The following is a 16,814-nucleotide window of genomic DNA, read 5'->3' as shown; positions in this document are numbered from 1 at the left end:
TGAAATGAGAGTGAAATAGGGTTGCTAGAGAAAGTGAAAAACATCTTAGCCTTGAAGGGGGAGGCTTGATGTTGGGATTGAACCATGGTGTCCGATTCCATCTCTCCCAGAGCCCTCTTTGTCCAATGGTATGCACAGATTTGGGCAACTGAGTACATGGCAGGTGTGGAGGGTACTCTGTGCAAATTCTTTGGGATGCTGTGGGGTCACACAGGTCCACTCCTGGGATTGCTGTGGCCGCGTGGACCAGGGGAAGGCTTCCGAGCATCTATTTCTGGCCTGGGGAACTCAGTGCCGGGTCAGGCCCAGGCTGCAAGCCCTTGCATGCCCTGGAGTACATCTCTATCACATTGCCTTGGGGTGTCTCCACACCCAGTTCCACCCACGGACACAGCTGAGGACTGGGGCCAAAACCTAGCCTGTGGGACCTCTTTTTGGCCTGGATCAGGCATCTTTCCAGCACTCCCAATTTTTTCGCCTTGCTTGGATCCCCCCTCCATCCAGAACCAGCCCTACACCTGGGGTGGTCTGGCTACAATTTCTGCAGCCCTGGAACCAAAGAAAACCTCTCCTTATGAATCTCTTCTTTGCAGCAGAACGCGGGGGGGGGGGGGGGAGGGGGGTTGGGGGGTGCTGCGCCTTGCCCGAGGAGACCCCTATTCTGCCCGGGCAGGGTCCCAGACAAACCGGGCACCCCCTCCCCTGCCGGTCTGTCGGGGGCTGAGGCCGGGCGCGTTTCGGAAGAGAAGTGGCTGGCGAGCAACATCCTTCCGGGGAGCAGCTCCATCCCGGGGCTGGGCACCGAGGCGAGTTAGAAGGAGAGGACACACGCAGAGAAAAACCCCTCTCCGGCTCGCTCAGGTGAGCAGCAGCCGGAGACTCTCAGAAACCGGGAGGGGCCGAGGGGATCCGCCCCCGCCCCGCCGGTGAATGCCCCCGCGACCCCCGGAGGTGGGCAGAGCTAGGCTCTCCATAGCCCCGGGGATTGCCGGTTCCTTTCCAGCGGCTGGACGAGGGAGGGAGGGAAAGAGAGAGAGGGAGGCAGGCAGGGAAAGAGGTTGGGAAAGTGCGGCGGGGTGGGGAGGGCGCTTCAGACACACCTGCCGGGGCGGAGAGGCGGCGGCGCGGAGCGGAGCGGAGCGGGGAGCAGCCGCCCGGAGTGGGGATGGCAGGTAAGGGGCGAGCCCCCGTCCGGGAACGGGGTCCCGGGGGCGGCGGAGCCCCGCTGGGCCCCCTTTGCCGCGGAGGCGGCGGCTGCTCGTCGGCATCGCCCCAGGGCGTGAGTTTTGCACTGGCTCGGGAGTGGTGGTGGTGGTGGTGGTGGTGGTGGTGGTGGGGGGATGTCTGCGCTTCTTGTCCTCTTCCCCAGCCACCTCCTCGGGAATGGCCTCCGGCTCGGCATTTCTCGAAGAGCGCCTTCAGACCGGCGAAAGGGAAGCGCTCCCTCCGCCCGCCGCGGGAGGGGGGCACCCCGGGCGGGAGCGGGGCTACCGGCTCTGGAACCTTCTGCCCACCCCTCCCCTCTCTTTCTCTCCTTCCCTCTCCCTTTCCCTCTCTGCCGAGCCTGCCTGCCGAGAAGCTGGTCGCGGCTTGCACAGCCGGCTTGAGTTTTCTTGGAGAAACAGTTTGACTTAAAGGGATAAATCTGCTGCGGAGTTTGAAACAGCTCAACTTCTGTGACCTGCTGTTGCGTCGTCCTCCAGCATACTTGTGTCTATGTGGCAAAAGTCTCAAATGAGAGTTCAATTTCTGCAAGAAGCACTGTTTTTATTCAACCTAGAGCAATCCATGTCTGTATTTGTATTTGGGGTCCTAAACTCTTCGGTGCAGAAAATGGGACGCTTGGGCTTCTTTTGTGGTGTCAGCAGTTCTCCATTCCTGCTATCTTTCATCCATCAGACCCCAAGCCTCCTGTGTTTGTATTTGGAGGATTAACTTCTGCACAGCTCTCTCAGCCATCCTCCTTGTTGTGCTGGTTGTCAGTCTGAAATAGCATGATATAATTTGCACCATGAGATATGAAAAAACCCGACAACAGAACTCCACCCCCAAATTTCCAAAGAAAGGAAAAAGACTAGGACATTTCCTTCCCCTGTGGAACATGAACTTCTGCCCTGCCCCTGGGAATGTTCGTGTGCCTGGGGTACCAAAGCTGAACTTAATGCGCACACCAGAGCAGCAGGTAACCATGCATACGTTGGAGGAGAGATGGCTTCTAAGTCTCAGGAGATCTTTGCTGTGCTTTGCCTTGACAGCTGAAAGGATTTGTGCTGGCCTGTGAAGCAGACTTCATTTCTTGAGTGAAAATAGATAACACTGAGTTGATCCATAGCTGGGGAGAGAGCACATTGCACAGAGCTGCTCCGTCACAGCTTGTAGGACTGTAAGAGCAGGTTCACCATGACTCTGAGAGGTTTTGGCCCATTCACTTGAGGGGTTCTCTCGTGCTTTACTTCATTGGCAGAGTGCTTGCCTTGTTGCAACATATTTTCAGGGTTCCATACAGCGGCGTGGAAGATACATGAAAGATATGCTCATGTGATTACCTGCTGATTCCAGTACCTGTAGCCAAGCTTCTCTGTGGGATGGTGCCCTTGAGAACTTGTTTGGTCACCAGTGCTTGGTGCGCAGTGCCATGGATTCATTTGCTGGATCCTCTCCAGCCCCAAGTATGAGAAAGCATGTCCTGTGAAAACTCTTGGTCCTGAGAGTTTCCCATTCTCAGGGATGGGACAAAAGGGAAGGTGTGTGATGGCTCGGGAGATTTCAGAATGTTTGAGGGATGAAGATGGTATCTTCTCTAGACTTCCTACTGTATATGCGTCTAACTCTCTTATGCACCGCTTGCCTTTTGCATATGCAAGGCTCTAGGTGGACACTCAAGATCCTGCTGTATTTTAGATAAACAGATAAATTTCAGATAAATCTATTTTAGATAAATAGATCCATTTATTTGTAAAATGTTTTCTGATGTATCTGAGTCCTGTTTGCAAGACTAGTGGATCATTTGCAGGATCATACCTTGACTCTTGTTCTCCCATGCCTACTCATGCCTTCTACCTGTGCTCCTCCATCGTTCCTCATCATTTTATCCCTTCCTTTTATCCTTCCAGCTGTGGAGAATGCGTCTCTCCAAGCCAGCAGCCTCTCAGAGCAGGAGGAGGAAGAAGACACCATCTGGGAGAAGATCGAGAGCGCACGACACCAGCTGACCCGCTCCCTGAACCCAGCCAAGCTCACCCCGTACCTGCGCCAGTGCCGCGTCATAGATGAGCAGGATGAGGAGGAGGTGCTGAACTCGTGCCGATTCCCTTGCAAGAGCAACCGGACAGGTGGGAGAAGACACGAACTTGCACTTGGATGGGCCTGGTTTGTGGGGGATAACCTGGTTTTGACACACAGTGGGTGCTACACACACTGCACTGCTCCCTCAGCTTCATTGTTCTCTGAGGTGCTCTGCAGTGGAGATGCTACCTTCATATCATGAAGCTGGGCTACTCAGTTTTCTCTCTGTTTTGCAGGGAATTAATCCTAGCCCTTTGTCTGTTCTTCCAGGTTACCTGATGGACATCCTTCGGCGCCGTGGAAAGCGAGGCTATGAAGCCTTCCTGGAATCCTTGGAGTTTTATTACCCAGAGCACTACACACGGCTCACAGGGAGGGAACCAGCCCAGCGCTGCTCTATGATCCTGGGTAGGAGCAGGTGCTCTGTTCTCCTTTTAGCTGCTGCTTGCATGGGAAGGGCCAGAAATTTGTGCAAGTTCACATGCCTGCGTAAAAACCAGGTTCATGCTGCCGGTGTGTGAGGAATCCTGACAGTTCTGTACTCTAGAACTGGCAGAGAGGGGGCCACATACACAGGTGTGAAGACTGTGGTGCCATAAGCCTGGGGCGCCATAAGCCTGGGGCAACAAGGGCTGCAAACCTGCAGGAGAACTTGTCACTTCTTGGTGGAAAACAGAGCATTGGGCAAATCTGTTTCTTGGGGTTACCCCTGTTTCAGCAGCCAGGAACAGGTTCTCCTTTGTCTCTCCCCAGATGAGGAAGGCCCTGAGGGACTAACTCAGTTCCTGATGATGGAGGTGAAGAAGGTGAGGGCTCAACGGAAAGAGCACCTGCTGAAGGAACACCAGCTCCAGGTGAAAAACCAGGCATTGGAGCAGGAGCAGGTCCGGCTGGAGCAGCAGCTGAAGGAGCTCCTGAAGGTGCAGGAGCGTTGCCAGCGGCTGAGAGAGGAGTGGGACTCCAACAGCGTGGAGCTGCTGAGGCTGAAGGATGAGAACTACATGATGGCCATGCGCTACGCGCAGCTCTGCGAGGAGAAGAACGTGGCCGTGCTGCGGAGCAGGGACCTGCAGCTGCTGGTAGGATGCTGGGGAGCACGAGGGTGGGCAGTGGGACGTGCTGGGAGTCTGACGGCCGAGAGGGATGCACGCGGATGTCCACATGTGGTAGCCTGTGAGCATGAAGGAGCTGATGGCACACAGGATGTGTTTTGGGGGATCCTGCCCTGCTCGGGATGGAAATGTGCCCTGCTGAGACATGGGCACAGTGCAGGAGGCTCACCACGGCCCAGGAGCAGCTGGAATACATCACCAGCTCCTGCCAGCTGATGTAGTTGAGGGTACATCACCTAGAGGAGCCAGAGGCAGGGCTGGTGCCTTCCCTGGCATCCGCTGACTCTCAGCCTGGCTGCTGGCACCACAAGATACCCTGTGTGCTCCTGCCTGTGCTGGCTGCCCTGTGCTGCCTGCTCTGCTCTCTGGCAGCACAGGCAGGCGGCAGGCAGCTCACTCTGTCCAGCTGTGTGTTTATATTTACTTCTTCCCCCTTAAAGGGTTTGCGTTTTCCTCTCTCTAGTGAGGCTGGTGGCAGTGCAGCCGCCCACGCTGGGTGCGTGTGTGCCGCCTGGAGCTGCCCAGCCTACCTTGCTGAGCTTTAGGAGCCTTTTGGCCCAGCCTCCATCCCCCCTGCCACTCCCTACCGCCTCCTCATGTCTCTCATGACGTTGGTTAGACTCATGCCCTGCATAGCTGAAGGAATTCGTGACACTGCACTCCAGCTGCCAAGCTCTCACCTCCAGCAAACATGCATCCATTTCCTGCCTGGGCAAGGACAGCCCTACCTTGAACCTATTAATAACCCATATTTTTAAGTGCTCTGCTGCCTCCTGGCATTCCCCCTACCAGTCTGGGCCTGGACCTTTCACACAGCCTTGTGGTTACCTTTCATACCTCATTCTGTTCTGCCAGTGCTGGGATCCTCCCCTACCTTTTTTCTGGTATTCCTGCCAATGCCAGCTCCCCTGGGCCTCTTTGGAGCAGGGAGGTGAATCACTTGGAGGTAACTGTGCACTGAAGAAATCCCCCTGGAAGCAGCGTCTCAGCTTGCCTTCCCCTCCTGACTCTTCACTCCAGAAGTGTCTGGTCCCCAAAAGTCACTCTAGGTCTTTTGGGCAGATTCACAGAAGTAATTCAGTTCCTGAATCCCTTCTTGGCAATTTTGGCAGTGCTTCTTGGTGGCTTTGATAGGCTTCTGCCACCCCATTTCTTCTCAAAGCCTTACTTACCTGTGAAACTGGTTCTCTGATCAATCTAATCAGTCATTACATGTCTGGGAGGACCTCTCTTACTCTTAAAAGTCCCTGACCTCTTCTGTCTCCCGTGACATGTTGGTGGAGGAGTGTGAGACCAGGCCAGGGAATGATGATGCCCCCATGGTACGCTGCAGCCTCCAGCAGCTTGAACCTCAAACACCTCCCAGGCCAGAGGTGGTCTCCCCACACTGAATAGCCTCCAGTGGATTTTTCTGCTGTGGATTTGTTTCTTAGCTGTTCTAGGAGTCTTTGAGATACTCACAGCTGCTGGCCCTGGACCAGAGGTCCCATGTCCACCCATGATCAAGGCCAGCTCCACCGTGGGTGCCCCAGGGTAGCAAGAAAGTTATTGCACCAAGAGAAGATCCTGAATGTGCTTATGCAAGTGCATCTTCCTCCTTTCCCTGAGGGAGAAGCTTTTGTGTGCAGCTGTGCTGCTAACCTTGGCCCAGCAGTAGGATACTCCTTCACATGGCTGCCTGTGGTTGCCTCCTGTGCCTTACTCGCCTCCAGACCTGTTTTCTTCTCAGCACCTTCTCTGCTTCACTCTCCTGATAAGGAGGAGGTGTGTGTCAGACTGTTTTGTCCCTGGGTTTCAGGTGGACCAGCTGAAATGCAAAGTGTCCAGCCTGGAGGAGGAGTGCAGCCTGCTGCGGAAACAGGCATCTGCACCGCCCCAGCGAGAGGCTGAGGAGCGGGGCCATCCCGACACTGTGTCTGAGCTGTGGGCTGAGAACCAGCGGCTCACGGCATCGCTGCAGGAGCTGCAGGGCATGTTGCAGGTACCTCCCAGGGCAGGCCAGGCTCCAGGTCACTTGCTTTCCTGGGCCACCTGCAGTGCTGTTTACATAGCCACTGGAAAGATGGGGAAATCATTGTTTTGGGCTGGCCTGTCCCATCCTCTGAGCATATTGCTTGGCTGTGGTGCCTGCCATTGTGTCTGGGTAGTGACAGGTGCTTTTTTCCAGCCCTGTAATTCTTGGTTGTGCTCACAAGTGTGACTTTGTGCCTTGGAGTGCACAGCAGATTGATGCAGGATGATGATGGCAGTTGTGCCAGTCACTGCCCCAGTCTGTTGCTCCCTGGGTGCTTGTGGGGCAGTGACGGTACCCTCTCACCTCCTAGACACCTGGTGAGGGCCCAGTGCCAGGCTCTGAGCAGATCCTCCTGGACATCCTGGAGCATGACTGGAAGGAAGCCCAAGATGACCGGCAGGATCTCTGTCAGAAACTCAACTCCCTGCAGAATGAGCTGCAGTGGGCTGAAGAACTGAGGGATAAGGTAGAGCATTCATCACTGCCCCTGTCCCTGCACACCAAGCAGGGCCTGGGAGGGGGCTGTAAAGCAGGTGCTTTCAGGAAGGCTAATGCTCGCTGCTTGCTGTTACCAGTACCTCCAGGAGGTGGAAGATCTGCAGCTCAAATACCGGACTCTGCAGAAGGACTGTGATCTCTACAAGCACCGTATGAACACAGTGCTGCTGCAGCTGGAGGAGATCGAGAAAGAGCGGGACCAGGTAGATTGCTTTTCACCTCCCAGCAGGAACAGGGTTCTGGATACCCTCTCCTTCCCCAGCAGATCTTGTCCAGCCATGCCAGGGTGGGAGGTGTGGATTAGCAGCACAGTTCTGTGCCTTTTCTCGCTCTCAGTCTGGCTCCTTGCAGGCCATCCAGAGCCGTGATGGGGTGCAGCTGCAATACTCCCAGAGCCTGATCGAGAAGGACCAGTACCGCAAACGTGTGCGGGCCCTGGAGGAGGAGCGGGATGAGCTCCTAAGCAAGCTGAGCCAGGCAGAAGGGCTGAACAGCACGCTAGAGGCACAGCTGCAGCGGTGCCAAGGTGGCCGCAGCCTCAGCAAGGTGAGGGTGGCTAGAAAGAAGGGGCAAGAGGGAAGGCAAAGGGGTCAGGACTGATTTCTGGGGGATGCAAATGGGATGATGGAGTCCCTTCTCTCCCAGATGTGCAGCTCTTCCTACTCCCTCTGCTCCAACCTCAGCAGCACCTGGAGCCTCATAGACAACCCTACGAATGGACTCATGGATACTCTGGGGAATTCTGTTACTCCCTTCCCGGGGGATTCAGCCATTCAGAGCATGGTGAGTGCTTGACCACGTGAGGCTGGCCTCAGATGAGGCCAGCAGAGACACTGCTCAGGAGAGGCACACAGGCATTGGAGTTGGAGTTCTTGGTGGAAGACTGGCCATGGGGTGGTGTGTAAGGTGTGAGCTGATCTCGGGTGCAAAGCATTGCTCTCTCAGTCTCTAACAAACTAGCCAGTGCTGCCCCAAAACGTGGCAAAGAGGGGGAAGCAAAACTCTTCATCCCATACGACACTCTAGAAATCAACAGCCTCATGTAAGATGCTATCCTTCCCAAAATGCTGTTTAATCTACACAAGCTGGAGGAGAAATCCAGGCTCTTTTGAGCCCTGTAGCAGCATCGTGTTGTTTTTAAGGGAGTCAGGTTCTTTCCTTTGACTCCTTGAACTGTCATCCCAGAGCACCCTGAAATGGGCAGGGTTACTCACACCTCTGGGTGTGTGGTGGCTAAAACAGAAATATAAGGACAAGGGTTGGATAGTTTCTTCACCTGCTACTTCTCCTGCAGCTTGTACTTTGCAAAAAGATGTTGATGCAGTGCCATGGATCCCTAGCTGAGCTATCTGCTTGGGAGAACAAGGTGCCCCTAGGAGTTTGGAGGGATGTGGAGTATCCTAAAGAGGGTTGTGGTAGCCAAGGAGCTATGTGCCCCCCTGGCCTGAAGGGAGGGGAGAAGTGGTGCTGGGTGTTGATGTTAGCAAGCATGTCTCTCACTCTGCCCAAGGATGTGACTCCCGACAGCGAGAAGGATATCAACCGCCTTTCCACCTTCCCCTTCCCTCCCTGCATCGGCTCCATCCTCCGCCGGCAGCGGGAAGAGAGATGCATGCCCTACAAAAGGTGATTGCTGGGGGCTGCTTGTCTCCTCTGTGGGGTTTGTGGGGTCCAGGGAGAGCTGCCTGGCAGGATTAGGAGAGAACCTGGAGTGGGAACAGAGTGGGAAGGCTGGCTGAGAGCTGTGTGGTGGCTGCAGGGGTGCTTGGGGGTGGTGAGGAAGTCTGTGGAGCTGAGATTGAGAACGGGGTGCAAACAGTCTTTGGAGAAGCTGCTACCTTACAGATCCATTTTGTGTCTCCTTTGTAGCTTGTCCTGTGGCTCCTTTAGCAGCATGGAAGATGCAACAGGTACAAGGCTTTCCTCAATGGGCTTAGCTAAAAAGAAGTGGTGGCTGTGGGGAGAGGGGTTGGACAACTGACCCTCCCTCACCCCTCTGGTTTGTACAGCTCACTGCAAGGGCTCTGCACCTGTAGCATGGTACTATGGACCCTCTGTCAGGCACAGTAGCTGGAAAAGCTGGCTTTTCCTCTGCAGAGGCAGGGAGCTATTTGTATCAGCTCTGTTTGACTCATGGAGAGCTGTTGAGGGGAGTAGGTAATAGAACAGGGAAATACCTTTGCCCTGGGGTGTTATTGGATAGTCCCTTCATCTGCTGTCATGGGTTCTAAGTCTCCCGGAGTGAAGCTCCTGGTGCTGGCAGGCCCTGTGGTGGGTGCTGGTGGCTGATCTCTGAGCACATCCAGGTGGCCCTGGCTACTGCTGCCTTCTGGCCGAAGTGCTGATGAAGGGAACAAAGATTTGCTTGTTCTTGGCAATGTGGGAAACGCTTTTCTTGAGGGTGACCATTCAAAGCCTCCCTGCAGCCTCAGTTTCCCAGTCAGATGCTAGAAAATGGCCAGGGGAGGATGGCAGACCCTTGCCACCCCCAGAACACGAGCTCCCTGCAGCGTTAGTACAGGTGAAGTGCTCCTTCTCCGTTTTGCTCTCTCCTAGGCAGCAGTTTTGCTGGCACCTTGCTGGGGGCCTTCTCCTCTTCTTCCAGCAGCACGTACACCAGGGTGAAGTCGGAGATCTGCTTGTCCACACTTTCCAGACGCAAGGAGGTCACCAGGAGGTGACTGCTGGTCTCTGAGCTGGGCACTCTGTGGTGGTGCTTGAGGGGACATTTTGTGGTGCCAGGGACCACGCTTGGGAGACCCTTCCCTTCTGCCCCTCCCACTGCAGGCTCTTTCTCACGAGTGGGAGAGGAGAGAAATGAAGATCCTATAGTCCTTGCTTCCTAGAAGAACTTCAATTTTTTGCACTGTCCTATTTGTTATGGCAGGGGTGGGGATGTTGCTCTGGGCTGGACACGTGTCTGTCCAAGTAGGGAAGGACTGTGGGAGCCCAGCTTGGCTTTGCTGATGGGGCTGGTCGGATAGAAGGGCCTGTGGGGCTTTGTGAGGTCTGTGTGCCCTGGTGATGGGCATGCTGTGAGTCACGAGCTCTGTGCTGCAGTAAAGACCCTGTAGCTGGACACAAGGCATGGGGGACTGGCTCTTAGCAAAGGCAGTCAACCTCAGTTGCCAGACTTGGCATTTCTCCTTGCCAGGTCACTAGTGGTACAGCTCACGAGTGTGGGTCATCCCAGCAACCCCTCACCCCAGGAGAAGAGGCTCGGAGCAGACATCTCCATCCTTGGAGGGAACAGGACAGGAATTTATGTCCAGTGGGTCAAGCCAGGCTCACGGGTTGAAAAAGCAGGACTCAGGGAAGGGTGCCGGCTCATTGAGGTGAGTCGGGGAATGGGCTCACTTTGAGGGTTTGCAAAGCACTTGGGATGATGCAAGGAGTGTGGAGTGATCCCCAGTGCAAGCTGATCTCTACCCAGCTTGAAGTCCACCTCAGTTTCTTTTATTTTCCAGGACTGCTCCCTATCTAGAGCTTTACACAGCACAAATACCCACCCAGGTCTCATGGCACTCGAGTGTACCTGTGCGTATAAAAATGCCAAGACCTTCTGAAACACTTCCTCGAGCTGTGGGAAGGGAGAAACAAAAAGGAGTCACACGATTAAGGTGCCAGTACGGCTTTGTGTCCCTCGAGTTGTCTGTCACCTTGTAGTTTTTCAGAGCAGTTTGCATCCTGCACATGCCCATTGCAAAGCAATCAATTCTGGAGCAAGTTTTCTCAGGCCTTTGTGACCCTCCTGAGCTTTAGAGAATAATTGCTCTGAAGAAAGCTCCTGGAGGGAGGGAAGGGCATTTGTTTTGCCAAGAATGACACCACTTGAAATACAGCTGCACTACTTGAATTAATGTCCCACCTGTTACTGAAAACAAACCAGTGCTCCCGCTCCCACACATGTTCATGCACACACACGTTTCCTTTCATGACAGCCCACCATCCAGGCTGGGTGATGGCTGGCAGCAGGTATTTCAGAGGCAGAGGAGGGAGCCAGAGGCAGACTGAGGATGCCTTGCCCTCAGATACAGTTTTTCCCAGACCTGCCTCGCTCTGTAACACCTTTTGTGTAACCCTAATGGGTGAGGGAGCCTGGGGGGTGCATGCTCTTCCAGCCCTTAGGTCTAACGGCATCGGGTCCTTGCTAGCTGAGGGTGCCATCGCTGAAGGAAGAGGTGCTTTCCCTGGAGAACTGCACACGGGAGGTTGCCTACCTGAGCCTGCTGCACTGGGATGAGCCCTCTAGTCTCATCTTTCAGCTCGACCTAGAAGGTAAGGTGCTGGCAACTGGGTCTCCTTTGAGCCTGAGCTCTCTGCCTCCCTTTCTAGACTCTCCACCCAGACCTGGAGATAAATCTCAGTTATTCTCTCTCCTCTCCTGTTTGGTCCTAGGCCACCATGTCTGACACAGGGGTTGGCTGTAGCTCCAGTAGCTTTCCCTGTCTGGTGTGACTTGTGCATCCTCTGAGTTACGGGACAGAGGTACAGACCTTCTGTCTGTTTGCCTCCTCTGCCCCCCCACCCCAATCCATAGCATCACAACTGTGCTGGCGACTTGGCTTCCTTACCGGTGACCGTTGTCTGCTGTGTCCCCACCTGTGGTGACCCGTGTTTTGTGCTCCAGGATACCAGCCTCTGCGGGCAGCCCTGGAGGAGGGGAAGAAATGTTCTGGAGACTCGTTCTACGTCCGCACCAACGTGTCCCTCCTGGAGCCGTCGGACCCTTACGCGCTGTGCGTGAAGCGCCGGGAGATCCTGCACGTCACGGACACCATGCACAGAGGCCGCCTGGAGTGGTACTGCTCGCGCGTCGATCCCTTCACCGTGCGGGACCTGGACAAGGGCACAGTGCCCAACTACAGCAGGTAACCAGCGTGAGGAGGGATGTACCTGGGGTACCCGCCCCGTTTGTCTGTGCTGACCATCCCCTAGAAGTCCCGGGGGGTGCAGACCGGCCTCTCGATGGTGTGGGATGACTAAGGATTGTATGGGGACCAGTGTGGTAGTGTTTGGGAGCCCTTGAGGGACTGGGAGGTTGAGTGAGGGCTTTGATATGCCTATGCTTCAGCAGGTCTGTGGGACCTGTTGGTGAAGAGGATCCCAGCAGGCTATGGTCCCTGGGGGCTTCTGGAGTTGCTTGAGTGCAAGCTCCTTGTCTTTTCAGGGCTCATCAGCTTTTGAAGATCCAGGAGAAGCACCAGATGCCTGGGCAGCAGAGAGGCCACAGAAATAACGTAAGCCAAGGAAGCAGGTGATGAGAGCCGTGTGTGTGTGCCCATGGCCATCTCACCACCTCAGATACAACCTGCCCCACTCTGCTGGTAAACCAACTCCTACAGAGGTGGCAGATGGGTTAGCAAGCAAAACTTTTAGCCCAGGCAGTGTTACTTCTCTGTGGCTGCTTTTCTACCACCTCCCTACTTCCCAGACTGAACCTAATGGGTGGCAGAGCCAATCCCTTGCTCTTTGTAAGGGTGCTCCATCCTTTTTGCCAGAGGGTGTTCTGCAGCCAGTTCTGCACGTGTGTGAAAAGGTCAGTGCTCTCAGCCTAATTGCCCTCACTTTCTCCTCAGCTAAAGAAACGGGCCTTGGGCCAACTGCGCTTGGTGAAATCCAAACCACAGAGGAGCACAGAACAGCCCCCTCAGCAGCTGTGGCTGGACCCCTGCTCAGGTGAGCTGCTAGCCCTGTGCCTGTCCTGTCACCCTTGCAGACCCAGTTGTCCCCTGGTCATCCAACTTTTTGTGGAGAATAAACTGCTGTGTAACTCAAGGGAGTCACAGAAAATGGGCAGGGGGTCTACATCCAGGATATCTGTCCATGAGTGAGTGTTGTAGCCAGGGTAGGGTCTTTCCTGGGACATAAGACGGTTTGGTAGGTACCTCCCTGATTCAGGATGAGGAGGGGGTGGTACAGAAGAATTGGATGGACTGTAGGCTGGCCTGGTCTCCCATGTTTTCACCTTTGGCTTTCTCTTCTTCATTGCTGTCTTCCAGACCCGGACACGAACTTGAAGCCTTACAGCCTGGTGCGCCCTGTGGTGGTCAAGACACCCCGTCCCGTGGTGCTGTCCCCAAGCTGCATTGCACCACGGCTCATCAGGAACCTGCTGGACCTGCCCACCTCTCGCCTGGACTTCCATGTGTGCCCAGCAGGTAGGCAGCAGTGAGTGGTTGGTCAGTCCAATTCGGTGAAGAGTTGCTCTTCTCTTGGAAGTTTGAGTTACGGTCTCATGGGAGTCTCGGAAAGCACGTGAGAGATCTCCCTTTCGTGGGAAAGTGTGGGAATCTCTCAGTCTTCCCACGTAATACCTGTTAACAGGTCACTTTTTTGGGCTGAGTGTCTGCAAGATATTCCCTGCTATTTCTAACTGTGTCCTATCCCTGTGGCTCACAGGGAAGCCAGCCCTCACTTCTGGGTCCTGAGGCATGAGGATCCTCTCCCTTCCCTTGAGTGGGTGGTGGTGTAGTGTTGCCTTGCTGCTCTGGGTGGCTCTTCCCAGACATGAAAACCCTGGCTGATGTGGGATCTGCAGGCTGACTTCATCCAGCTCTTCCTGCCCAGGAATGGAAGCATTCAACCTTAGTGCTGTTATCTCCTTTCTTCTGCCAGTAGATGTGAGGCTGACACATGGCTGAAGGGGAAAGGGCATTTCTCCCACAGGGAATGTTCAGGAAGGACAACTCCCTCTTTCCTCCTTCCTCCTCAGTTCTCTGGTGCTCTCTTTTCCCGGTGTTTAGAGTGCTCCCTTTGCCAACTGCAGGACTGACAAATGAGTTGGTTTATTTGTTTGCGAGGTAATGATGGAGGTAGTGAAAAATCTCTGGTTTGCTGAAGGATGGCTCTGAAAATTTTGGCCGCTGGACTTCTCAGCTGAGTGACTTGGCCATATATCCTGTCCTGCTGAGCCCTCTGCAGGGTCCCCCTCACACTGCACGGGGACCTGCTTCAAAGCTTTTACTGCGACTGGGAATTTACACTGAGGGCAAAAACTCCTTGTCCCCTGCCAGTTTTGCCTGCTGCAAGGGAAGAAAAATAATCCATGAGCCCCAAGCCATTTCTCTTTTGTTTGCTGCCTGTATTTTCATTTGATCTTCCATGGGAGTCTGCTGCCTGCAAAGGAAACATGGTTTTGCAGGATCCAGGTCTACCTGAGAAACACCTGTGCCACCAGAGGATGCCCAGCCGGCCTGAGCCCTGGGACAACTGGAGCATGCTCTGGACATGCCTTCTGCTAAAAATATTACTTTATTTCTATCTTAGGGACAAGCAGCTCCTAAAAGCCTTTTTATTATCCCTCCTCATGTTTCTGTGGCAGTGTGGGCAGCTGCCTAGAGCAGCGTGGTGGGCAGGTAAAGCCTGGCGCCTGCCTCAGCCACACTGGGCTGCAGGGGCTGTGGCTCCCAAGCCAGGTCTGGGGGTGTGTGTATTGTGCCAGGGGCACCTGGCAGTCCTTGCTTTGGCCATTGCTTTGACCATGCTGCAGCTCTGTACAGCCAGCTCTGCCCCCAGTTCTCTGTCACAGCATCAGCTCTGCTGCTCTCCTGGCACTGGCTGCTGTCCTGCCTGTGAGCAGGGAAGGTGGCTCAGCCTGCCACCAGCAAAAGGAGGTTCAACTCGTCCCCATTTTCCTCCCGCTCTCCCAGGATACACCCACTCCTCTTGCTTCCCCAGCCGTGCTGCTCACTTACAGGAGCCGTCTATAAGCCTGTGTAGCTCTCAAACCCTGCAGAAAACCCACCTGGCAAGATAAAGTGGTTATTTTTCTGCCATACTCTGTTAGGGAGGGGTTGGGACAGTGTGGCAGTGGGTGGATAATGTCTGTGAGCCAGCTTAGGCTGCTGTGGTACAACACAAGGTGCTGTTCTTGCCATGCAAGGTGTCTTCAGCTGTGATCTCTCACTTGTTCCCTACCAGAAAGCTGCAGGAGATCTATGCCAATGTGTGATGTTGTATAATTAGACTTGCTCTCCAGAATCCATAAACACCAGACTTGATAAGCACCAGCGCAGCAGTAAATGTGTGGGATCTGAGGTAGAAAGCTGTGCAAGAGGGACAAGGGGCTGACATCCCCCTCTTCCTATCTCCTCTTGGCTTGCAGAGAAGCTGGCAGGAGGGGATCCCAGTGCAACCAATGCTCAGGAGCACCCTGTGTTTAGAGCTGCCCCCCAGGACCAGAGGGAGAGTGGACGAATCCGCATGATCCGGGAGGCGATGGAAAAGGTGCTGAGGCTTTTGGTGTGGGGACAAAGGGCCAGGATGGGACACCTCATTCAGACCGGAGGAGAGGAGGGGGAAGAGGGAGAGCGGTGTGGTGATAGAGAAGGAGCTGCTTGTTTGGGGCCTGTGTAATTCAGAGAGTATTTTAGGTTGTGGAACAGCAGGTACAGACGTTTCCCTGAGTCTCTGATGAGCTCACATAAAATAAATGGCAGATGGGGATTTGTGGGGGAGTCAGTGGGACATGCCATACTCAGAAGTGACCTCCCTGCTCTCTCATTCCTCATGTTCACCAAGGTGGCAACAGCTCTGCTCAGAGCAGAAATGTGAGGCTGTGGGTGACAGCAATGACAAACGGGATGTGAAGATGGGCTGTGACTGAGAGTGGGGTCCAGTGAGCTCTTGGGTTGGATTGGCAGTGATGGAGTGGGTGACCCTGCTCTTTAATTCTCCCCGTCTCTATTGGCGCTGTCCATAAATCTCATTTTTAATGGAATTAGTATTGGAAAAGCAATGATATTGCACAGTATGGGGTTTGATTTAATGTAACTGTCAGGGGCTGGGGTTATTTTTTCTCCATTTAAATCAGTAAATCTATTCTATTTCTTTTCCAGAATAAACACTGCCTGCTAGAGCTGGGATTTGAGGGTGTGAGGGATCTAATTAAAAGTGAAATATACCCCATCGTTATCCATGTTGAGGTCACTGAGAAGAACATTAGAGGACTCAGGTGAGGAAAGGCAATGTGGCATGGATGGAGGGCATCATGGGAGGAGAGAGAAGCCCTTGTCTCTGTTCAGAGACAGAAGGCGGATCAGGCGAGAGCACTGGATGTGTGTGTTGGGGTTGGCTCTCTGAGGGGACTAATTGGCTTTCTGTAGGTGTGAGGGCGTTCCTGGGTGGTTTTGCTGCCCCACCTGCTTATGCCAAGGGTAATGTTTGTCCCTGTGTTTTCCCCAGGAGCTTGCTGGGGAAGGCGGGTCAGCGGGACTCGGAAGTGCTGAAGGTGTGCCGTGGTGTGGAGCGGGCTCTCCACACCCTGCCGTGCTCCTGGGCCCGCGTGGAGCCCCATGCCTGGAACCACGTGGAGGAGCTGCCCAAGGTGGTTCGTGGATGCATCTTCCAGGAGCAAGCCCGCCCACTGTGGATGGAGGAGGGCGATGACTGAGCTGGGGGTGGCAGAGCGGCTACTGACACCTACTGTCCCCAAGAGCTGCTCTCAGAAGTCTCTGCCTTCCCAAGCCCCTCCAGGTAGCGTGCTCTTCCTCCCTGAGGGGATGCTGGCAGCAAAGGCCCCCCAGGGTAGCCTTTCTCATCTTCTGGAGGGCCACCAAGAGCCAGGAAGTAACACACAGTGCCTCCCCTGTCTGAGCTTTCTGTATTTCACTGGAAAGACATCTTCCACCATCATGGTGGAAACCACCCTTGTGGGCTGTTCCCGGTCACCATGGGCTGCCCTTGTACGCGGTCAGGTTGACAGACAGGGAATGTAGGGGAGCTGTGTGGGATCAGGCTGTGTAGGAGCGTTTCTCACACATGTTTGAAGCTCTTCTCCTGTCACCACCATCTCCCCTGCCTGGTGGCACTGTGTGCTCTGGGTCCTCTCTTCCCATCTACCTCGCCTCCGGCCCCAAGGCACAGGGAGCATGGCTCATATGCCTGTGACCTACGGCGGCTGG

The 16,814-nt window shown here is 54.7% G+C and overlaps 1 protein-coding gene across 1 annotated transcript; it reads left to right on the top strand.

Annotated features, from left to right (window-relative positions):
• The first annotated feature begins 1,079 nt into the window (after positions 1-1,079).
• Positions 1,080-16,478, top strand: CARD10 (caspase recruitment domain family member 10). The gene is made up of 21 exons (XM_082280867.1): positions 1,080-1,172; positions 3,114-3,332; positions 3,556-3,693; positions 4,039-4,364; positions 6,196-6,378; positions 6,722-6,877; positions 6,987-7,112; positions 7,261-7,461; positions 7,555-7,692; positions 8,420-8,535; positions 8,779-8,819; positions 9,466-9,586; positions 10,064-10,244; positions 11,064-11,187; positions 11,540-11,780; positions 12,080-12,149; positions 12,489-12,588; positions 12,912-13,070; positions 15,017-15,138; positions 15,750-15,865; positions 16,096-16,478. The coding sequence occupies exons 1-21, from the start codon at positions 1,166-1,168 to the stop codon at positions 16,301-16,303; spliced, it is 3,093 nt and encodes a 1,030-aa protein (XP_082136993.1). The 5' UTR covers positions 1,080-1,165; the 3' UTR covers positions 16,304-16,478.
• The last annotated feature ends 336 nt before the right edge of the window (positions 16,479-16,814 follow it).

Source organism: Coloeus monedula (genome assembly GCF_965178545.1).
Source record: "Coloeus monedula genome assembly, chromosome: 4".
In the NCBI taxonomy this organism is placed as follows: domain Eukaryota; kingdom Metazoa; phylum Chordata; class Aves; order Passeriformes; family Corvidae; genus Coloeus; species Coloeus monedula.
This window is presented reverse-complemented; position numbering and strand designations above follow the sequence as displayed.